This window comes from Anabrus simplex, chromosome 7 (assembly GCF_040414725.1).
Source record: "Anabrus simplex isolate iqAnaSimp1 chromosome 7, ASM4041472v1, whole genome shotgun sequence".
Lineage (NCBI taxonomy): Eukaryota > Metazoa > Arthropoda > Insecta > Orthoptera > Tettigoniidae > Anabrus > Anabrus simplex.
In genome coordinates, this window is record NC_090271.1 from 206,937,221 (window position 1) to 206,962,367 (window position 25,147).

The 25,147-nt window shown below is 36.9% G+C and overlaps 1 protein-coding gene across 1 annotated transcript in view; it reads left to right on the plus strand.

Moving 5' to 3' along the window:
• The window catches only part of LOC136877474 (ribosomal protein S6 kinase alpha-5), a 202,203-nt gene that overhangs the window by 164,872 nt on the left and 12,184 nt on the right, over window positions 1-25,147 (plus strand). Inside the window, exons 5-8 of the mRNA XM_067151539.2 lie at window positions 8,629-8,739; window positions 10,011-10,094; window positions 22,256-22,359; window positions 24,982-25,132. Coding sequence (XP_067007640.1) covers window positions 8,629-8,739; window positions 10,011-10,094; window positions 22,256-22,359; window positions 24,982-25,132 — 450 coding nt within the window. The remainder of the gene's footprint in view (window positions 1-8,628; window positions 8,740-10,010; window positions 10,095-22,255; window positions 22,360-24,981; window positions 25,133-25,147) is intronic.

A 25,147-nucleotide genomic window follows, 5' to 3' on the forward strand; every position in this document is an offset into this window, starting at 1 on the left:
TACGATTTCAACATTTCTATCAGTGTTATTAGAACTTCTAAGTTTTTTACATTCCGAAGCAAAGAGTGTCGGTGAAAAGAGAACTCCCAAACGTACCAAAATCAGTAGGGGTTAGAATTGGGAAGAAATCGATCGTGAGCTTTTAGGAACATTCCATCATAGTATTTTTTTCTGGGATTGATAGGAAGAACCACGGAAAAATAAATAAAACATTAAGGTTCGCTGTATTATTATTATTATTATTATTATTATTATTATTATTATTTTACAATTAGTTTTACGTTGCACAGACACAGAAACGTCTTATGGCGACGATGGAATAAAGGGCTAGGAGTTGAATGGAGCGGTCGTGGCCTTAAGGTGTAGCTCCAGCATTTGCCTTGTGTGAAAATGGGAAACTGCGGAAAACCATCTTCAGGGCTACCGACAGTATGGGGTTCGAACCCACTAACTCACGAATATAAGTAGTGAGATTTGAGCTATTTCGTCTACCGAATCCATGGTTTGATGTACTGGCTAGGGCTTTGTGTTTGAGGACATGCGTACTTAGCTCGGAAGGTGGCTGAACTTCTGTGTCAAAATAATCCACTGGGCCGATAGTCTGTTTCATATAATCTGAAGTCCAATAGGTCGCGCATCAGTGTGGCACAAAATACAGAATTAATTCTAGCCTTGGTGTTTGTGCTCAGCTGAATGGGGTTCACTATTCCACATACACAAAATTAAGACAGTGTCTTCACTGAACTATACTTGGATTAAAAATCAGTATAGGTAAATGAAATAGCCACTCACTGGTAGTTTAATTGATCTGTCTTGAGCTTTCGCTTTTCCTATCTCTATCGAAGGAAAACGGTCTCTAAAACCTTCCATCTCTCCAACTGGAAATTTTAACTCCGTAAGTTTCCGAACTTGGCTCATCTCCACACCAGTGGGTACAACATCAGTTTATAATAGCGACATCTGTTGAGAAATGTTCAAACTTCTTGCGCTACGTGTTGCAAGTTTTATATCTCTAGGATACGGACCAACCAAAATATGCTATTCCGCTAAATTACGTAGGGGACTAATCTCCACACAGTATACTATTCCAGCCTTCCAAAGGCACCATTCAACCTTTACATAAATGGGAAGAGCGTCCTTACTCTATGAATTCCCACTTAAGAATCCATCTTCGAAAATTTACACTTCCCAGGCCTATCAAGGGCACAAACTACATTTAACAAAATTAAACAGTGCCTTATATGCTCAACAGTCTGATCCCTTTAACATTAAAAGAATGACATCGATTGTAACAGGGATAACACGTACCCATTCTACAAGACCTTTGGTAAAAACAAGAGGTTAAATTACTAGCCCAAAAACCAAAATGGAAAGAAGGCGATCACTTGCACTCCTAGGAATTTACATTAAATGCATAAAACCCTAGTTGGGCTTATTGCCCGACGTTACAGAGGCTAAGCCTATACTACTGAGGTGACTGGATGGAGAAAAAATTTAAGTTACGGACATTACAAGATATAAAAGGTTACAGAATCATAGTCACCTCCAAAACGAGTTGAAAGGGAATATGAGAGGGTACCTCACTCTCTATTCCCTGATTTCGGTTAAGTTTTCTCGACTAGTTTGAAATTTACATTTTAGAAAATGAAGTTATATGACTAAAGATTTGAAACCTTCCCCTCAAGCTAGCTTTGAAAGACTATCACATGGTGATACGGAATCTGCCATTACCTTGAGCTGGTGGACCTCTCGATGATGGACGAGGCGCCCTCGCCTCCTTTTACGAACACACACACAGTAGACCGGAGCGATCACAAAGACAACCTGGTCCGAAAATGTGCCAGCTTTTATAGCCGAGGGGAAAGTTCCAGAAAACTCTGGGCTAAGGCCCTGACACACCCCCAGTTCTCATTGGATAATCAAATAAACATCAAAATGTTCTCACTGGTGAATAAATAAATATACAAAATTTCTTATTGGCCAACGTGTTAGGTTGGAGGGAAGAGATAGAAGTATAGTAAACTTTTGAAAACAAAAAACAAAGTATAGACAATTCAGTTTAGAAAACCTTAACAAACAAAATTACTCTAGAATGTTAATAGGTCATTTCCACACCAGGGGGTACAACATCAGTATATTAGTAGCGACATCTGTTGAGAAATGTTCAAACTTCTTGCGCTAGTTGTTGAAAGTTTTATATTTCAGATGACATTCTACAAGGCGCTTAATTTGAATGCGCGGGGCGGGTGTACTTCCGGTACAATTATTATTATTATTATTATTATTATTATTATTATTATTATTATTATTATTATTATTATTATTATTATTATTATTATTATTATTACAAATAAAGTTGTACAGTAAAGTAACATTGATAAATCGGTGTGTTATAGTTTGTGTTATGTGAACTTTCTGTTCTATCCGTGAAGCGGGTGGTACTGCCGGCTTTGTAAGCATACGATAATTCTACAGAAATTTTAGTTTCTCCATATCGAAAACTTTTGCATATAAATAATTCAGAAATGGGTTTTCTTTCTGTTTTAATACTGTAGCTGGCGATATAGAGGGGAAAAATTTTAAGATGATTCAATCATTTTTAAGAATAAAAACCTAAACTTACCAGAAATTGTTTTAAAATAATAAATATCTGAATCTAGTTGCAACGGAACAGAATAATTGAATAATAATCTAATCAGACGCGTACATACATACATACATACATACAAAGGAAAATTTAATCTTTTTTTTTTTTTTTTGCTAGTTGTTTTACGTCGCACCGACACAGATAGGTCTTACGGCGACGATGGGACAGGAAAGGGCTAGGAGTGGGAAGGAAGCGGCCGTGTGTGAAAATGGGAAACCACAGAAAACCATTTTCAGGGCTGCCGAGAATGGGGTTCGAACCTACTATCTCCCGAATACTGGATACTGGCCGCACTTAAGCGACTGCAGCTATCGAGCTCGGTAATTTAATCTTTTCGGTAACACTTAAAATCCCCTTCCAAATAAAATTCTGCTCAGTTTGTGCGTTGGATATGTATGGGTAAGTGAAAGGGAAATTAGGCGTAACTATAGTGTTTTGTACCATTTGGATTTTCATACATTTCTGTTGCTCTTGAATAAATTTACAATCTAATTTAGGCTTGTTACTTGAGTGTGTTGTGTAATGCCGTCCTTGTTACCGATCACCACCTGTTCTTATGTTTAGTCTTTGAATGACCTCTCCTCCCACTACCGAGTGAAATTCACGGGTTTAAGTGATGCGTGCACGTGACATCTTCCCCAACACTCAGTCGGCCTTGTTGCTGTCGGCGACAAACACGAGGCGCGAGTCACGTGACCAAGCCAATAATATTGTTTTGTTACTAGTATTGCATAACTCTCGTATGCCGAAAATATCAGGATGGTACCACGAGAAATTTGTTTAGGACTGAGTTCCTTAGTAACTAATGTTCTGTAAAATATCTTACGATTACTGCCAACTTTATGGTTTTGAGAAGCTACGTCTTTTGCAAGTAATAAAGTGAGATTTACGAAGACTTAATACTTGACCTAACAATTTTGTAAAGCTCATTCGAGAGTAAACAATTCCGCGCAGCTAATGGACTGTTTTGTACACAAGTGGAAACGAGAGAGCATTTCGCTAGAGGAAGGACATTATCATGAATTTTTTCGTACATTTTCTATACCCATTTGGTGGTTGTATTGTAAACAATTTATAATATGTTAACATCTTAGTAGTAGTTGTAATTAGTATTTCTTCGCAATATTGTACATTTAACCCCTAACGAGTTCCCTACTTGATAGTGTCGGACTCAGTCTCCAAGTGACTGGGATGTTATGTAAATTCTACTTAATCGCGGTTCGGTAACAAACTAATATGCATTTCCTTCTTTAATATTTTTCTTCCTCACCTCGACATATAAATTCGAAACATGCTACTGATAGATTTCGAACCTCTTGGTTTCTTCCCTGTGTTGTGGGTATTACCTCTCTCTTCTTCAAACAGAATAATATTTTTATTTTCAATTCCCGAGACACCCCGATATTTAAAATTCCATTCTTTCTGTTGATCAAGGAGAAATAATGACCATCTTTGTTATTAAACTGTTACCTACCAGAGCACCGATCGTCAAAACAGAAGTAAGTTCCAGAATTTTGTTTAAAAAATTACGCATTTCTTAAATAAAATTTCCAAACGTATAACTGAGTTACATATCACAGAATAAATAATTATGTTTAATGCACCTTTACCCTTATCATGGAAATAGAACACCAGGGAGGCCCAATTAAGATTAGTGTCACGAAAGTGAGCTTAAAAGTCCTCCCCTGTAGGATGGATATATAAGGAAGATAACGATTCAATTTCTTGTGCAAAACCTAAACGTTCTCTCAAAGTGAATTAGCGGTGACGTCTGAAATACACGAAGAAGATTTTCGGATGTGTAATAGGCATAATTAGGTAATAAAGGAGGTAAAGACTACTTTTGCAATAAATAATAATCGGCCCCACTTTTAATTAATTTTCTTCTTTATTCCCCCCCCCCTCATCTTAGCATACACAATATAGGGGTAATACTCTAGTGTGAAAGGTCTGCACCGTGGTGTATTTCAGTGTCATTGGTGAAAATGACATGTGACGTCATTTGTGTATTCATTCTTTAGTTTCCTCGAGTTCAAATGCATTTACTTGCTCCAGGATATAGGGCAGGGTATTTATTTAACCGTCTAATAGTGGCATCTCGAACACTCACGTGTTGCTGATGTGTTGAAGTTCTCTTTACGTGTCAGCCTTGACCAGTATACACACTGTAAGGTTTCGCCGGAGGCTGACTGCAACCTCACTCTACCCTGACCTTTACCCACAATCGTTGGCTTGCAGGAAACTGAACAACACTCAGGAGTTTCTAATTCTTCCACAAACATCGTGTATGAACAAGTAATCTGAGTTTCTTTGAAGGAAGATTTGATTGAATAAAAACGCCTTGCATACAATTATTAATGTAACAAAGTTTTTCAATACATTGTAAACTATCTTTGGAGCTGTATGAAAGATGAGACCGAACCTCAAGCCTATGTAAGAAAGCTGGTAATTAGACCACTAAATTTGAAAATAAATACCAAATAAACAAAAGTAATGGTTTGCAAAAGAGGAAATAAATTAAAAAGAAATGAAAGGCGATGGCTGTTAGATGGTGTTGAATTAGAAGTTGTAAATAAATTAGAATACTTAGGAATAATATTAACAAAGAATGGGTTGTGGAAGGAACAGATACGTCATGCAAATTAGACCACTATTCCTCAAAATTAGTTTGATATAATTTGATATATATGATGCTCATTCCTTATTTGATCAGTTCTTTAGTCCGTCAACGTAGCATTTTTCTTAAGTAATTTGTGATAATATGTAGGTACTTTTATTATAATTGTTTCATATAGATGCTTTGCAATTGAGGCCGATCTACTTGTATAGGGCTACTTAGCTGATACGTTAATTTTCTGTTATAAGGTGAAATTGCTCATTTAGGCCTACCATATCGATTATGAAGTCGTGCCCTGAAGATGCTTCTATATTTATTAATTCTTGTTCGGGATATTCCTTTCTTGTTTCCAACATGCCGATGGTCGTCACCTTGAGTGATTTTTGGTTTATGCCTTGTGCTAGACGATGGTGGACCTCTTGCAAAGCTACTTTCTGGTAGCATCGTATAGTACGCGAACCTTTTCTTGAGCCCTAGTTCCCATTCAGCACTATGGAGTTCAGGGCTCAAGAAAAGGTTCGCGTACTATACACGAAACCTTACCAAAAGTAGGGTTCGTACCATGGCCATGTTGTCTGAAATCTACTTTCCTCACAATCCTCCCACATACAAAGCTGTTTCGACTCGTTTCATTTCTTACTATGAATTTTTATCTTAGAATTTCCAAGTCCCATTTTCCACTTTCTTCGAGTAGGATTTGTATAATCGTTCATTTTAGAACATTTTGTCCGGCTCCATGGCTAAATGGTTAGCATGCTGGCCTTTGATGACAGGGGTCCCGGGTTCGATTCCCGGCAGGGTCGGGAATGTTAACCATAATTGGTTAATTTCGCTGGCACGGGGGCTGGGTGTATGTGCCGTCTTCATCACTAAATGGCATCCTCATCACGATGCGCAGGTCGCCTACGGGAGTCAAATAAGATCTGCATCTGGCGAGCAGAACTTGTCCTCGGGCACTCCCGGCACTAAAAGCCATACGCCATTTCATTTCATTTAGAACATTTTGTGTATGTTGTTAGAACTTCTATCAAGGAAATATAACACAATATAAAATCAGTCTGTGATATGCGAGTAACTTCCCGTGGTCATTATAAACGGCTTTCTCCAATAATTATATTATTAATTAACGATAGGATTTTTTTTTTTTTTTTTTTTTTTTTTTTTTTTTTTTGCAACGTTACAGATCTCTCTAATAGTACCTAGAAACATATTTTAATCATTCATGCCTTTCCCCTGAACAAGAGGGATTAAATATTACTGAATTTGACTGTAATATTACAAAATGTTAACCGGGCAATAGCCTACCGATTTTTAAAGATCTCATGCATGAAACTGCTGTGCATTGTAGACAAACTCCATGACTTTTGCATTAATTTCGGGGAGTTTATTCACCATCTGTTTAGCAACGGTATTCTATTTTTCATAAATTATTCAAGGAACAAATAAAATATAATTGGTCTGGGAAGTGTTGCCCTAAGTTTGAAGGAATGCCAGCTTCTGGTCGCCAGGAGTAAGTACTTCAGAATTGTACTACTTTACTGCCAAGGCCGTCGGTGGAGTCTAGTTAGCAAGGCCTTCTTACATAACTTAAAGAGCGCGGCACGGTACAGGAAGAGCTCCGACAGGCAGCCTTGTATATCCTCACTACTAGGCCTAGGCCTAATATACATTTCCTTCAGAAGCCCTTACTACCTAAAATAATATGTTTAAATGTTATTATTTGTCAACCTTTGTTCATAAATTTAAGATTAAAATGGTAGTACAGTATTAAGTAGTAGCATTAATCGTGAGGAAGCTTATATGTTGTAAAATCAGATTCGTAATTTTTCGAATATTCGGAGTATGATTATTTTTACCACACAGTATCAATAGGCTCTCAAATAGCTTTAGTAGGTTGGATTCATAAACTTTTAAATATTGTTAATATAAAATAGTAAAAGAACCGACCATGATAAACTCTTCTTTTTGAAGGAGGTGAGTTCAGTTAATGTTGGCTTTCTGTTCCTAGACAAGGATTTTAATCCCAGCTGAGATTCGTAGCATTTACAGGCGCTTAAATGCGATAACTGTCTTCGGCTTGTGGCACGTTAAAGAACACTTGCAAGACGCAACTTAACACCCTGACGTCGTGATAAGACCATCAACAGTTAGAATGGACATTAACATATGTTATTGTTATAATAATTATTTACGAGCATCATAATTATAGTGGGTAAAATATACCCTTCTTTGTTATCTTATATAGGCGAGCTTTGCAATGCCAAAGGTAGAATCCTGGCTCAGCAGTCAGTCAAATTACTTTGGAGTGTCTGTTCAAAAGATATTATTTCCACCTTAAGAAAGTTGTGGAAAAAGTGTAAGAAACGTAAAATAAAAGGTATATGGAATGTACCCATTATCGAGTTTGGTACGACTTTTAAGGAATTATATCTTTATGGTCTGTATTGCTTACGGCAATTGATAATATTAAACTACTGTAAAAACATGTGAACGAAATACTGATTTATTTTTTTGCAAGTGGAAATAGCACCTTTCGAACACACACTCCTCATTTATGAATGCTGAAACGTGAGAAATCGGTTTTAGTAGAATTACGGGCATCTTCTACTACAGCAGTTAGAGCAAGATTCCATCACTCTACCCTCCTTTGAAGCTATCTAGAAATAAAAGCACTGGAACACACAACATTGTTATTGAAACCGACTTTCAACCTATTAGGTCGTGTTACGTACATTTAGTACGTGTTGAAGAGATGTTAAGTACAGAACAAAAAGTGGCCAACTGGACACCAGTGGGATCCGAACCCACAACCTCCCGATTTTCTCTGGTTTCTGGTTTCTCTGGTATGCAAGGGTTTATATACCATGGGTGTGATGGGACATGGATGTAAATTGTTGCATTCCAAATGAAAGATCTTGACTTGTAAGTTCTATGTATAATTTGATTAAGATAGAATGCAAAATAATGACGTATTGGAGGAAAATGTATGAAGTTTTCTCTCTACTTGATGGCTTTTGAAAATTAACATTCTCTGATGTTGTTTGAATGCAATTACTTTTGTTAGTAGTAAAATAGCTCTTCTTCTCTTAGAAAATATGCATACTTTCACAAAATAGTTTGCTGTGTTATTTAATTAGTCTTTTTGTTTTATTTTGTGAAATGGATAAAAGCTTTCACCAGCATGTTGAATGATAAGACATTCATTGTGTCCACAATGTGCAGCAGACATCCAGATTGTCAATGATGTCTAGCTGTGTGTCATATTGAATAGATTGTCTTAATATACATTGAGTAGCATCTTATCTGGAACTTGACCAGTTTTAAACAAGTCTATTAAACTTGTAATTTCTGTCTTTTGTTACAGTTGGGTATAATCTATCGTGACATCAAATTGGAGAATATCCTGCTGGATCGTCAAGGTCACATCGTACTTACTGACTTTGGACTTAGTAAGGAGTTCCTACCACACGAGAAGGTGAGAACATGATTTTGTCTGTTTTTCTCCTTCCTGTTACTCTGTGTATGATTGTAAGAATAATATTAAGATTTAGATTATTTCAGTCATGTACAGTTTGACTAAATCAGTTATGTACTGCAATTTAAACCTGGAATGTTGTAAATGGTAAGGAGAGATAGAAACCTATAGTAGGTCACAAATTGTGGATGGAAAGAGGCTGTAAGCTAATACTCATTGCCTCCCTCAGCACTTCTACACAACACATGAATTGGAAATCAAGAGGGGTTGGAGATGTGGAAGGATTGTTTAATATTATGAATTTCACTTTGGTGGCTGATGCTACAAACACCAACTGTTGAAACAGTAATTGAAATTCAGTGGTTTACTTCCTAAGCTAAAACTGTGATTGAGAGCAGGGATCATGAGAAAGTCTTTTAACTCTGAAACACAAACAGTCTTCAGTTTTTTCTGTATTAGATTATCATAACATATAACAGTCTGCTCCATCACTAACCTAGCATATGTTCCACTACAGTCACATTTTGTGTCTCACTTCTCATATTTGCACAGTAAGATAGCAATCTACTTATAAGAAAAAGAGGAAAAAATCTTGAGTATTGTGTTTCAAAAAGTGGCAACTTTGACTAAGACCAGCAAATTGTCCATGGAAGCTTCTATTCAAGACATGGTGGATTCAAATCCCAGCATTAGCAGCAATAGATGGAGGTTGTTTTCCATTTTCACTCAAGGCAAATGCTGTGATTGTATTTTTAATAAAGTCCATGACCACTTCGGTGCCAATCTTAGCCCTTTCCCATCCTTGCATCACTGAAAATCTTCTATATGTTACTGGAATGCTAAACCACTAGCAAAAAATAAAATAATAATTATTTGGGACTGATAACCTTCAGTTAAATTTCCCTCAGCCTCAGACTGAATCAACTGCAGTGTCTTACCAACAAGTACCTACTGCAAGCTTAAAGCGACTAGTTTCTTGTTCTAAGAATGTTGAAGTTTAATCTTCAAGATATAATAGCAGTTCACTGAAAATTCTAAACTTGAAAATTCATTTTTTTTATTGTCATAAACATAAAATAATTCATGTTACAATTCTGCATGTTAGCACTGGGCAATATTCTTATATATTTTCTGGTAACAACACAGTCTCATTCATAAGACACACACTTATGGTTGCATAGAAGAGTTGCAAGATATACATACAGAATTTATTCTCTCCGTGTATGTATTTTAAAAATGACTTTTAATGATTATTTGTTTTCTTCTTTCAGGATCAGCGGGCCTATTCCTTCTGTGGTACAATAGAATACATGGCTCCTGAAGTGGTGCGTGGTGGTAACACTGGGCATGACATTGTAAGTGTAAATTGTATAAATTGTTATCTTTTAAATTTTGTAAAGGGATATACTTCCTTTTCACAGTTTGATACCTGTTGCCTTTATCTGCAACCATGTCAGAATCTGTAGTAGATAGCTGATGTCAGCTGTCATACATCCTCAGAATATCTGTGATTATTTTCTCAGAAACTTTTTATATAAGTTAATGACTCTTTGATTTCTGGAAATTAGACAGTCGGTTTCCTGGCAGTATTTCTTTATTATTTCTTCAGTACATTTCTTATTTAGGCCAAGACTTCTGAGAGTCAAGAGTATCTCATCTGCTTCTTAGGAATGTTATTTGAGTAAGACAGACAGGTTCTGGGCCTTTATTGCTGAAAATTTCTTCTAGTTTTAAATTATCCACTTTAGCTATGCATTTCATTTGCAATTTTGAGAAAAAAAGCATAATTGCATAAAGATTAACCTATTTGTAGGGTCGGTAATTCTTAACATTTTGAAATCAGGAATTTAGCATTTTAATTTGTAAATTTGGCATGTTATAGCATTTATACATTTGTAATTTAGCATTTTGAAAAGGAACATAGAATTTGAGTTATTCTGATAAATAGGTAATGTATTTTTTTAATAATAATAATAATAATAATATGAAATGAAAATTTCATTTGCATAGAGCTAATAGTAAAATCAAAATGTATAAATATAATAAAGCTGCACATTTATTTCCAATTTTATATAGGCTAAAACATAACATAGAAAAAACAAAAATACTTACAAAGTTATATTTTTACTAATGTTGTGACACACATACCTGAAGATTTTAAGTCGTTCGTGTTGTTCTCTCGCAATTACCATAAATTGTATTTACTGAAATACCTTTCAACATTCCACCATTAGTAGGACCCCAAATACGTTGCATAGCATGGCAGCCAACGGCATTTGCAGACAGCCCAAAGGGGCACAAACTCCTTGGTTTTAGTTTCAAGACAAAGAATACAAAACAAATTTTCACCTGCAAAGATTGTCAGTTTTGCATTTAAATATCTAATGTTAGTATAAATTCACAGTTTGTCAAGTTTTCAAATCACATTAAAAAGAGGTTTACAAGTTGTGAAAAATGAAAATACAAAAGTACAGGCCTTGTTAAGCATTGTTGCAAAAATCATTATCCCTACCTATAAGGTATATTATTTAGATAAATTAACACACAGCTATCTGTAATGTTCAGTGTGGTTATGAAGTGCATCTTTAAGTCCATCTTGATAAGAGAAAGGTAGGTGTTACAGTCCATGAGGTACTGTTGGTGAAGGGATTTTGTTCACTTTCTCTTTACATGCTTGGCAACAGTGCAAATACAGACTAAGTGAAATCAGGTCAATACAGATTTTCTGGAAAGTGGTGGCATGATATTTCCAAGAGCCAGATAAGCAAGAAATGCATCAGATATAACTTCCCTAGTGACACCAAACAACAGTATTAGTTTGCTGAGTTTCACTTACATTGTAATTATAAATAAGATACATGATGTTCTTGAAATATATCCAGCAACATCTTTTCCAATAAAAACGGGAAGATTTCCAATTTTATTTGCTATCCAATGCTAGTCGAAGTTCTTATTGAGTGTTGAAAGGAATGTCAAGAAGTGGTTTAAATGTTTTTAGTGTTCACCTATAGCAATCCTTTTCACTTTTCTTTTTAAATTCAGTCAAAAATTATTTAATTAATGTACAGTAATAATAGATTTAAAGTGCATTTTATAAAAGGTAAAGGTATAGTTTAAGGGTGTAAGAAAAAAATCTGCATTTAGATAAATTCTACGAGCAGCAAGAAGTTGATACATTTGACATGATCACTTGGGGTTAATGTAACTTATATCAACTTATTGCTGGAGAAAATTGGTTTCTCTCATATCCTATCATTGGAAATGGTTAAAATAGTATGATGTATTTTATTAATGATATTTTGAAATATGAAAGTTGACATCTCAACAATGATGTTTTAGTCATATCTATCCTCAAAGAAAGATGAGCAATCCAACTCCACCTCAGGCTAAGAACGTTTAACTTATGCTCCCATCTAATAATAAATATTAGTTTCAATGAAAGTGTACAGTAGTGCCTTTACAGCAGACATGCTCTTGTTAGGAGATGTAGAATTCATTATTATATAGAATATTGAAATTTGCATTTGAAGCTAATATTCTTAGTTCTCAAACAGAAACAGATTTTTGCAAATAAGTGAAGTAACAATATTTTACGTTCAGAAGACTTCAGTTACCTACTTTCTGATCATTCATCCTTTGATTCATCTTTTGCTTGAAATTTTAGAGCATTAATTATAACCTCTTATTCTATATTTTTCATTGCATTTGTAATGCTTATACTACAGCTTACTGGTCAAGATCAACTGAATTGGGGCCAGTTACTGGGTGGGGCCTTAGGATTGCACCAAGAAAGTTTGAAATAATGTGTGACTAGTACTGAAATGGTAAAAGAAGGCAGGTGGTATTAGATGTTTGTGCATTTATAAAAACAGTCCATTTTGATGTTAAATCCTCTCTGTAAAGTGACACACTGCAAACCATATAATTATTGAAATAATTAACCAATCATTTATGGAAAATGATCTTACAATGAAAGATTCAATATTTCAAGCAAAGTTATCCAGCTGGCAATAAACAATTATGGAGGATTGCATAATATTTGTATATCATAAGTCAAGGCATGCTGTGAGAGCTTGAAATGTAAAAGCTACATGGTTGGTTAGTCGGTTAATTAGTTGAAGTAAAATCCAGAATTTTCAGGGAAATGATGAAATTAAATCACTCGGAATAATTTCTCAGGGGAACTTTTATCTTTGAATTATTTCTCTGTTACCTTTTCCTTTAACTTCAGTCTTCTTCTTCTTCTTCTACTACTACCACTTTTTCTCACGCCTGTGGGGTCACGGGTGCGAATTGTCACACATGTGAATTTGACCCTGTTCTACGGTCTTGCTTATTATTTACAGTAGACTCACAATTATTAATGTATGGATCATTTGGTTTTCAGATTATTTGTGCAACCTTTCCTTCTTTTTTTTAATGCATTGTAGTGCACTTTATTTTTTCTCACTTTTGATCTTGGCTTGCTGAAAGTGGAGTTGTTAAGAAATGTAGCTGCCATGTGGCAACAGAGTATGTATCCACTGCTATCAGTCTTGTGTCTCTGTGAAAATTTAATTAAAAGCTCCGTTCTCAATTAAGAAAAATGTTTGAAAGTTGCTTGAACAATGAAACAAAAATTGGAAGTTTTAGAAAAAAATTAAAAGGGAGAATACAGTAGAACATTGGTCAACTAGTCAGTCCCTGGTGATATAGTGGTTCTTTTGCTCTAATGTTGCTAGCCCTTGAATGATTAACACATACTACATTCTGAATTCATACTATTGGTTTTGCATTTTTTTTTTAGCATTTGGAAATTCTTCTCTAAAATTCTTGTCCATCAGTAATGCAAGACTGTGTTGACTACTTGGTCCACTGACATGCCCACTGCATTCCTTGCTATTGTCTACCAACCGTGATGCTACATCCAGCTCCATGGCTAAATGGTTAGCGTGCTGGCCTTTGGTCACACAGAGTTCCCGGATTCGATTCCCGGCAGGGTCGGGAATTTTAACCATAATTGGTTAATTCTCCTGACACGGGGAGTGGGTGTATGTGTCGTCTTCATCATCATTTCATCCTCATCATGGCACGCAGGTCGCCTATGGGGGTTAAATCCAAAGACCTGCACCTGGCGAGCCGAAGTCCTCGGACACTCCCGGCACTAGAAGCCATATGCCATTTCATTTTTCATTTACCAACCGTGATAAACACTAGCGCTGCTTAACCTAAGTGCAATCATGTTTTGAATATGTAGGGTAAAAGGTAGTAGTAGTAGTAGTAGTAGTAGTAGTAGTAGTAGTAGTAGTAGTAGTAGTAGTAGTAGTAGTAGTAGTAGTAGTGGACCTTCAAAATGTAAAAGGTTTTAAAGGTCTCTTTTTCAGAAACAAACTCTTTCTTGGTATGTCTTAAAATGCCCTACTATGTTACCAATACATTTTTCATTGCATTTGATTCGTCGTGCATGTTCTCCCCTTCATTAGCTCAAATAAGTAGGAGTTCACTGTACCACTCTACCACTGTGTGTGCATAATATGCAGGTGGCTAATTGAAGTTGTACCAAGCCTTGCAGATCTAGAATCATAGAATTTCTTTGGTGTGAGGAAAGCTGTCAGATAACTGGTGCTGAAATATAATTAGTGTTCAGTTCTTTTTCTGCTTTTTATTTCTTTCCTGACCTGTCTGTCTCTATTTGGATGTAATATAGCACATACTCGTGCATTACTTGTGCAGTGTCTAGGCAAGGTGAGGCAAGGCTTGCTTGCATCTTTGCATGGTCATTGCAAGACCATCTAGAGCCAGATGTAGGTCAGCCATGTGGGTCAGGTCACAGCTTAAGTTGAAATCAATATTACTCACCCACTGTGACTCAAGAAGAACTGCTTTAACACAGTAAAAGTGGTGAAGAAAGGGAAATAATTTAACATTCACTCCAGCTTTGAGATTTAGGTTAGTTGGGCTGAGTGGCTCAGACTGAAGTGTGCTGGCCTTCTGACCTCAAGTTGGCAAGTTCGATTCCTACCCTGTCTGTTGGTATTAAAAGGTGATCAAATATGCCAGTGTTGTGTCTGTAGATTTATGGGCATGTAAAATAATTCCTTGAGATAAATATTCTGGTACCTTGGCACCTCTGAAAATCATACAGATAGTTATTGAAATGTGAAACAAATAATATTGTTACAGATCAGGATCAGTCAATCAATCAATACTGATCTGCATTTAGGGCAGTTGCAGATTCCCTATCTGTTTTAATGAAGACCCTTTTGAGAGCTAAGAACAGTGGCGGCCGGTCAGTACGTGCTACCGGGCTCCAGCACGTAGCTTGGAACTGTAAGGAATATTATTTATGTGCAGTACAATTATCCTGGTGCCTTTTCGTTGTTTTGAGTACGATATGAATTTGTGTTTTGTGAAAATCAGGACGAGATCTGTCGAACACTTAGCGCCGTTCTCCCGGGGAACAAGGCTCGTGCTCATGTGAAGTGAGCCCTTGCCTGCAGCCTGAAGGAAGCAATACGCAGGCGCAGCCAAGCTTGCAACACTCCCCCTAGCCGGCGGAGTATACCGTAATCCGGGATCAACTTTCACTGATCCCGTTTATAGTTACTTCCTCTCCCGCAAGGGGGTAGAATTACTCGATGTCTCCCGCTACCCGGAGCGCAGCGAGGGATCCAGTCGGCCGTGCTTATGTTCACCGCCGTCTCGATCCTCCTATACTGCCTGCTCTGTGCAAGCCTTTTTGCGACTACGCGGCGACAAAATTTCTCCGCTAGATGGCAGCCATAGACGCACAATGTTCTAAACTTATTCTAATGACGACAGCCTACAAAACACTATGCAGTGTGGTCATATGCTCACTGAAGCTCGTAAATTACATCACTAATATTAAACATCGGCAATATTACCTGTTTGAAGTCGCAGTTGTCCTCTTCATAAACAATTTAAAGATTTTCTTGGACGAAGGCTTGGAGTGGTACCGGTACCGTACTCTTTGTGTTCTTGCCAACGCAATATCAAATAATAGAGGTCTTACGAACTTGGTTAGGATAATAGCACTAACAGTTTACTGATGTTCTTTGACCTCACACTGTAAAAAAAATACATTCTGAAAGTTTTTACTATTTGTTTTACGTCGCACCGATACAGATAGGTCTTATGGCAACGATGAGATAGTAAAGGCCTAGGAATAGGAGGAAGCGGCCCTGGCCTTAATTAAGGTAGAGCCCCAGCATTTGTCTGGTGTAAAAATGGGAAACCACGGAAGACCATCTTCAGGGCTGCCGACAGTGGGGTTAGAACCAACTATCCCCCGGATGCAAGGTCACAGCTGCGCGCTCCTAACCGCACGGCAACTCGCCCGGTATTCTGAAAGGAAATACGTCGCAGGTCCTCGTATTACGCTCGTACGTTTGAAGGACTTCGACAATAGGGCACAGCAGCTTAAACGAACTCCTGCAGATGCTTCACCAGAGCAACAAAACAAGGTTTTGGGTATCGAACTCCTCCTCTGTCCTGATGCATAATCAGTTCCATTTAGCGGTGTCGAAGCTCTAGGCAGTGAGATGTCGCTGACATAAATGTCGCACTCCATCCTCTCTTCAACAACACAAACCTAGTACTCGCAATAAGGATTTGATTTCCTGTGTCTAGTTTGATTGGAATATTATCGTCTGGATATCTGAGGTTGTCCAGAATGTCTAAACATGAACACTTATTTTGTGATTGCCCGTCACAATTCTTATCACAAGGAATCCACTATCCTCCACGGCTTTAATCACCTTCTGAAAAAATCCGCAGCCTGTTTCCAATCATTCGACCGGGTCAAGAATGGAATGAATGAAACCCCCATCTAGCAGCGAGGATAGGAATTGTGCCGGCTGCCGAAGCCTGTCGCACTCCTCCCGGGCAATGATTAATGAATGACAGATGAAATGAAATGATATTCGAGAGTGTTGCTGGAATGAAATATGACAGGGAAAACCGGAGTATCCGGAGAAAAATCTGTCCCGCCTCCGCTTTGTCCAGCACAAATCTCACATGGAGTGACCGGGATTTGAAACACTGAACCCAGCGGTGAGAGGACGGCGCGCTGCCGCCTGAGCCGCGGAGGCTCCATCACCTTCCGAAATAAGGTGTAAAGGCACAGGTGCGAGAGTAATCCGAGGATATCCAATTACTTCCGTTATTAGGTCCTTGCCTAGATAAAGCCGACAGCCGCTTTTCTCTTAATTCTCTTCTAGACGGCATTTCATGGAGTCGTATCTCCTCTGGCTGCGAACCACCTTGCCGCGATTGGCAAAATGATACACAACAGTTGAATATTTCGGGGAAAGAATCTGAAGTTTCAGTTCTACGGAAAATATACCTTGCATGAACGGAAAGAAACAAGTACCAAGACCTTAAAATCACTTTTGAAATATCTATTAGCATAACATGATTAATTCATTTCACAGTTCTATACAAAATATCTCTTGTACGAAATAACTCAGGTTTTCACACACATTCATGCACCAATAACACAGTGCTACACCACACTAACAGCGAAGATTGTGCGTCTACTGCTGCACTCTAACGGCGACTTGGAGAAATATTGGTAGTCGCGCCTCCCTGTGTTAAACTAGTGGCATAGAGCAGGCAGTATAAGAGGATCGAGACGGCGGTGCTTATGTTGAACGTGGTAAGCGAATCTGCCACTAGAGAGTAGCATCGTCTGGTTTCGAAAGTAAGGCGTAAGTGGAGGCAATCTATCTCACACATGCTTATTAAAATATCCATCTTCCTTTTGTGTCAAAAATAAGGAATTGGTAGGTGAGTCAAAGAATCTTTGACTGACCCTAAATGTCATCCGCATTACAATGTAATTTACTCTGGTGAAATGAAGTAGCGTATGGCTTTTAGTGCCGGAAGTATCCGAGGACATGTTCGACTCGCCAGATGCAGATCTTTTGATTTGACTCCCGTAGGCCACCTGCGAGTCGTGATGAGGATGAAATGATGATGACGACAACACGTACACCCAATGATGGTTAAAATTCCAGACCCTGCCGGGAATCGAACCCGGGATCCCTGTGACCAAAGACCTGCGCGCTAACCATTTAGCCATGGAGCCGGACATTTACTCTGGTAATAGGGGAGGTCTCGATGAATCAGTTGACAGCTCTTTCAGTTGCTTTGTGCGGTTTTTAATCTTGCGGTTATATTACTGGTGCGTGTTTTTTCTGTCATTGTGTTAGTGCTAAAGTTTATACGAAGATTTATCAAATTATTTATCCACTGCAGTGTATATAAAGTGAAATTAAATTAGTGTTCTTAGTGGGGATCTATATTCCCACGATTCTATTTGCACTGATGTAAGTTGCGCCATTAGGTTAGTAAAAACAATATTTCTCCAATGAATTATTTATCTCGTAGACAGCTGTCGAAGAATTCATCTGCTTCCAAATTAATGTTGTTTTTGTTTGTTCTGAGTTATAAATTGTGAGAAAAGTTGTACCATTATTATTATTATTATTATTATTATTATTATTAGTAGTAGTAGTAGTAGTAGTAGTAGTAGTATTACCAAGTTTGAAGTATGCGTTGTTCATCATGGCAATATGCAGATTTAAAACAGCGTATTTAGCTTGTTTTTTGTAGCACGTAGGACGATTTTTTCACGAGCCGCCACTGGCTAAGAAACATTTTTTCTATCTGTTTCATTTTTACTCATTTAGGAAGGAAACCTGGCTCTTCGAAAGGAAACTAGTTTAGATAAATAAATAATGGCTGTCATAATCCTTAAAGAGAATGACAGTCACAGAGGTAAAATCATCCTTTCTTGTAAGAGTGAACTTATCCCTCATGCACTACCAGAAGTGTTCTGTGCTTCTCCACCACACAAAACATTATCAACCTTAGCTGATTACACAACATTTCTGATTGCTGGTGGATATTTGTCTATATTTTTATTTCTGTAATTCATTTTAAAATAAATAATAATAATAATAATAATAATAACAATAATAATAATAATAATAATAATAATAATAATAATAATTATTATTATTATTATTATTATTATTATTTTTTTTTTTCCACTATTTATTTGGGTACTGCTACTTATATTCAGTACAATAAAATATTACCACTTAAATGACCTATCTAAACATTATGTCTAAAGGACATGTTTTGACCTATGTTCACCTTGATGTACAAGAAAGAAGACATACAGAGTAGCAAATAAAAATAAAACTAATAAGAAAGGAAGAATTTTAATATACAATAAAATTCAAGTTCGTGAACTGTCCCTTATTTTTGTGAAAAATCCCGTATTTTTAGGTACACAGTTTTATGAAGAGATTCCTGCTCAAGCCAAGAGCCTTTCTTTAGCAGCTTCCATACTCTACTCTCACAGCCATAAATAAGACAAGCTACAATTTGCTCTGGCCAGTGCCAAATGCAAATTACAGCCATCAAGAAATAACAGACAGTTATTTCGTCTTAAAAATATAAATACTGGTAGCTAATATTTGTAGCTTCTGTACCTTTGGGAACTATCAAAGCACTTTGGTCAAATAACGTAGCTCAGCCTTAAATTATTGTGTGTTACAATGGAATTGATTGTTTAGTTTCATCCCTTGGAAGATAAATCCAGTACATGTCACACAAATGTTATCTCAGAGGAACATAATAAAGAACCACACTGTTGTATCACAGTGTGAATCACACTGTTGGTTTAGCAACACCAGCCAAGCCAGCCAGCACATGTTCCAGTGAAAGTGTCTGCTATTTTCTCTCTTGCCCTACTTCATCTGATTTGCATGGCTACTCTGTCGAAGTTCAACCTCATTACACAGTACTGAGCAATTATTTGATTTGTTCAGCTCATTACTTTGCTGTTATATAATAGAGAGGTGTTTGTTTCTTAAATGGTACTTTTATTGAGTTATATCTCCTGTGTGTTCATTAACTAATTACCAGGTGAGTTGGCCGTGTGGTTAGGGGCGCGCAGCTGTGAACTCGCATCCGGGAGATAGTGGCTTCGAATCCCACTGTCGGCAGCCCTGAAGATGGTTTTCCGTGGTTTCCCATTTTCACACCAGGCAAATGCTGGGGCTGTACCTTAATTAAGGCCACGGCCGCTTCCTTCCCATTCCTAGGCTTTTCCTGTCCCATCGTCGCCATAAGACCTATCTGTGTCAGTGCGATGTAAAGCAAAAAAAAAAAAACCTACCAATAATTAATTCCCTGTAGCCATTTTTATATCTCTCCTATACCTCTCCTTTCTATCAAGGATTACACATAGCCTCTCCATATTTGCATAGACTCCCAAGATCCTTCAGTAATATTCCAGACATTATAAATACTCTTAAAAATGGTAACAATAAAGTGTGGTGTATTCAGTCCTAAACAGGTGAGTCATTCAGAGATACAAGTTTCAGATTTCACTAGTATCTGGTAGGCCATTTTTGTTCTATAGGTAATATCTCTTTAGCATGTACTGAACATGACTTAATAGGCTGAAAATTTATTTCCAAGTTTTATAAAACTTTCTGTACATTTGCATAGACTTCTTCAGACCTCCTGCTATATCATCAAGAAATTTCCATTTAAATGAATTGTCATGCTTGACTAAGATTTTCATCAAATTCAAAAGATGCATAGTATTTAAAATGTAATGGATGCATTCGCATTATCAGAATATTTAACAGAATATTTCAAATTGTTTGTAAATTATGCATTTCCTAACATTCTGGAAAATATAAAAATTTAATATGATTATATTGTGCCATATACAGTACATATAAATTAATTACCTATTACTCTCATGTTCATGCTATATGCTTTCTGTGAGGCAAACTTGTTAATGATTGCATTTGATTCACACATGAAGTAGAAGCTTTTCTCTTCCTGAATTGAAATCGTTGCTAGGTTACTAAGGCATTTCCCAGTCATAGTCGTTCTTAGGTAAAATTGAGTAAGTTTCACTGTTGAGAAACTTCACTCCATTATGGCAGTATTTACAGGAATAACGAACAAAACTTTTAGTAAATATTTCATCTACAAGAACCACCCTCCCATTTTGATATTTTTGAAAAAATTTGAGGTGTATTGTCACAATCCTTATGCATAATTTTGACAAAAGAGCACTGGCTCTTTACATGGGCAATAGTTTCCTCATATCAATTACATAATTCAGAAAAGGTGAACAGGGTTTTTGAAATCTTGAATAAATGTGTGGAAGACAGCCGAAAGAGTGGGTTGTGGAAAAAGGCTTTTAGCCATATATGCCGAATATTATCTATTATTTTGAAAAGTGTGAAAGTGCATTTATACATTGTCATCATGCTAGAGTCTTTTCTGCCTGGTTCTATTGTTTAACTTTTCTATTAAGTTTTTTGAAATTTGAAAATCTGACTTCTTGGTTCGTTCCTGGTCCTCTGGAACCATCGCTGTCCTTAAAGAATATTTCTATGCCTTTCATCATAACCTTATCCTAAAAATAATCTGCTATATAACATTCAGAATTCCTTTAGAGTTTCTTTTGATTGCATATATGGTTTATTGGTTAATGTGTGTACTATCTAGATGATCCCAGATTCCATTTCTGATATTGTCTCAGATATTTCCTTCCCATGGAAGTTTAGGTTAGTATTCACTCAGCCTTGTGAGGATAATTGAAGAAATCTCTTCTGAAAGGAAGTGCCACTAGTTTTGCATATAAATATGAATATCAGTACAATCTGTCTTACTGACCGCTTGAAACCTAGTACCGGTACTGCCCAAACTAAGATATGTTCGTCAGTTAGGTCCAAGGATCTGCAAAGTATTTTCATGTTTATCACAATAGAAAACAAAGATAAAACAAGTCCATTGTATTAAAGCCTTTCTTATCTTTTTAGGAGAACCATCACTAATGTTTACAATGGAACATTATATGTAGAGATTCTCTAATACCGTTTCACTTAATCACAGTCCTTACATATATCATAACAATGAAGTTTAAAAAAATGTAGGCATATAAGGAAGGACAGGTTATTGGACAGTTCCCCAATAGATAACTACAGGTAACTGTTTGGTAAAGATGTCCAAAGTCTTCAGAATGAAGCCACATTCTCCTCTTACGACTCACATTGATGTATCACTCTAGAGTTTGGTTTAAAATTGGAGTGGTGTGTGGCATTCTGAACTATAAGTCTTTCATAAGTTATTCTTGCATTAAATTTGCTGTGTAGTACAGTTATGATATAATATGAAAAAGAGATTACATGTGTTGTCCCTGGAAGAGTGAGAATATGGAATGAATCTTAATATTTTTAATTGCTGTTTCCTTTTGGTCTCTCCCTTTTGTATCAGATTTTCAAACTCTCAACCAATATTTATTTCTCTATCTTCCTATGTCAAATTTTCTTCTAAACAAACACATCTACTACTGGGGGGGATCAAAATTCCTCTTCCTCTTTCTTTATTGAAGTTGATGACTTCTGTTAAAAGTTTCTAAAAATTAATCAAGCAGCCAATCAGTTCATTTAGATATGATCTATTTTGTGTGTTCTAGGCTGTAGACTGGTGGAGTGTAGGTGTTCTCACCTATGAACTACTTACGGGAGCATCCCCATTCACAGTTGAAGGGGAACGCAATGGTCAGCAAGAAATCTCTAGGTAAGAACTACTACTACTACTACTACTACTACTACTACTACTACTACTACTACTGACCAGAAGTCCTTCTTTCGTTATGCCTATTCTCCCAAAATTGGCAAGTACGGCAGGATGCCCAAATGTCCTTCGCAGATTGTAAAATTCAAATGTCCCGGTTGGCATTACTTCTGCACATCTCAAATTCTTTGGGTTTGTTTCAGACTTCGTCTGATCACTTAGCTACCACGGCATGCTCATTGATGTACTATGTAACCATTAACAGTATTAAAAGTGCTTTTTTTATGCTATACAAGAAAGAACAATGCCTAAACAAATAGTATTTTCAACTGTGACTTGGAGGAAAAATATCCGTTTATAAAAAATACAAATTCAGACAGTTATATCTCATGCAAAATATGTATATAGGGGAACTTTATTGTTGCACGTAGGTGTGCCAGCAGCAGAACAAAACATTTAGCATCTGCTGAAATACGTGCAAAGTCTTCAAACATGATGACCCAGTTACCAATATACAGAGATCTTGAAAGTGCTGCATATTTTGGGCCTATCATATGATTAAAGAAATCATTTCTGTAGAAATGACTGCTTCTTAAAACTAATTCAAGTGTGTTTTGAGCCAAAATTTTCATGTTCTCATACTAAATGTGAGGCCAATGTTCTTGAAGTGTTTACACCTTGTTTTATGCCATAAGTAAAGCAGCAACAGGCACATTACTTTTCCATGCTAACTGACTCTTGAAATCATGGATATGTGAAGATATTTCCCATTCTTGCTGCATTATATTGACCATACTTTGATGTGGAAATTAAACTGTTGGATCTACAATCACAGCCAGAAGAAACCTCATGGCTTTATTTTCTTACATTTGCACATTTACAGGAAACTAATGTGTAACAATTTTTGCTTTACAATTTCCTGGATGGGAATGAGTTTCCAATAAGAAAAGAAAGCAAAACTTTTCTTGTTTATCCAGTACAACAAAATGCATTTACATGATAATACATGCTGCATTTTGCACAATGCTGTAGAGTTATTTGACTTTCACTGTTCATTGAGTTTCTGAAATCCCCTGTGGGTGGGTGACGCAGATAAAGAATACACCGATGGTATCCCCTGCCTGTCGTAAGAGGCAGCTAAAAGGGGCGACCAAGAGATGATTTGTATTAGGACCATGAAACTACTTGTGATTAGTACCATCATGCGGGGAACACCATGGGTCGCCTTTACTTGTGTGTAGTACCACTATGTTAGGTATACAATAGGTTTGTGATTAGTAGCAGCAGAAGGTGAGTCTATCTGGGTTTTCCAGTACCCATGATTAGTACCATTGTGAGAAACACCACAGGTCTGGGCGTTCCCTGTGATTAGTACCACTATATCAACGACACCATGGGTCTGCGTTGCCTTTGATTAGTACCCACTATATGAGGAACATCACGGGAATACCAGCGCCTGTGATTAGTACACCTAGGTGAGCAACACCATGGATTTGTGTTGCCTATAAGTACCATGATGAGGGGCCGTTGACCTGGATTTTGGACCCCTTTGGACCACCCTCGATTCAGGATTGTGCTTTAGAAGCAGTCCCTTGGTCAGTAATACTATCGTTTATGGTACTTTCTGGGACGGATCCACCGATTGTTTTAAATGCATATCCATCAGTTCATTCTTCAATATCGTTTTTTTTCCTGGTCTGTGGATGTTATTGAAATTTTAAATTGTCATTACATTTAATCTCATTTTGTACCATTAGGGGCCGATGACCTAGCTGTTAGGCCCCTTTAAACAAACATCATCATTGAGTTTCTAAAAATAGTATTTATTAGTATAGTATCATCAGACATACAATGATAATAGCTGGCCTCCAAATGGCAAGTGAATTTTTTGTCTTGGGTGAAGACACAAATAATTTACTATCCAAGATTAAAGTGATTGTAAACGTTGTAAATTCAGTACCAAGTAGATACACAGCATGTCTTTAAATACGAAACCAAACTAAATTTATTCCCAATAAACATAATTGAATTTTTGGCGAGTTTATCCGTACATTTAAACTCAAGCACCGAGCTCGATAGCTGGAAAATTCTAAATTCCCATGGAGGGAATTAGATATTTTTCACCAATAGAGCATATCAAAAATGTCAAAAACATATCAGCCTTACATCTGATATGTTTTTGACATTCTCGATAGCTGCAGTCGCCTAAGTGCTGCCAGTATCAAGTATTCGGGAGATAGTAGGTTCGAACCCCACTGTCGGCGGCCCTGAAGATGGTTTTCTGTTGTTTCCCATTTTCACACCAGGCAAATGCTGGGGCTGTACCTTAATTAAGGCCACGGCAACTACAAGCCACAACTTATCCTCCTAACTCCTTATTACTGTATATTGAAACTCAGTTTTATTAGTTTCCCATGATCTACCCTATCAAAAGCCAGCCCAGCAGACCAATGCATGGTGCTAGGTTCTGAACACTCTTTACTACTACTAGAATCATTTCAATGCTAAATAAACTTTATATACTGGTATTTGTATTTCCTTAATGCATTTGGTGCTTTTTAAGAAATTCCATTATTATTTAATCATTGATAATTAAAAAAACTGTTTCTTTTCTATTATCAACAGACGAATACTAAAGACAAATCCACCAATCCCTGATGAACTGTCACCAGAAGTATCAGATTTTATCTCCAAGCTTCTGGTGAAGGATCCTCGAAAACGACTGGGGGGTGGAGCAGGGGATGCCGAGGAGCTGAAGAGTCATCCATTCTTCAATGTAATAATTCAATTT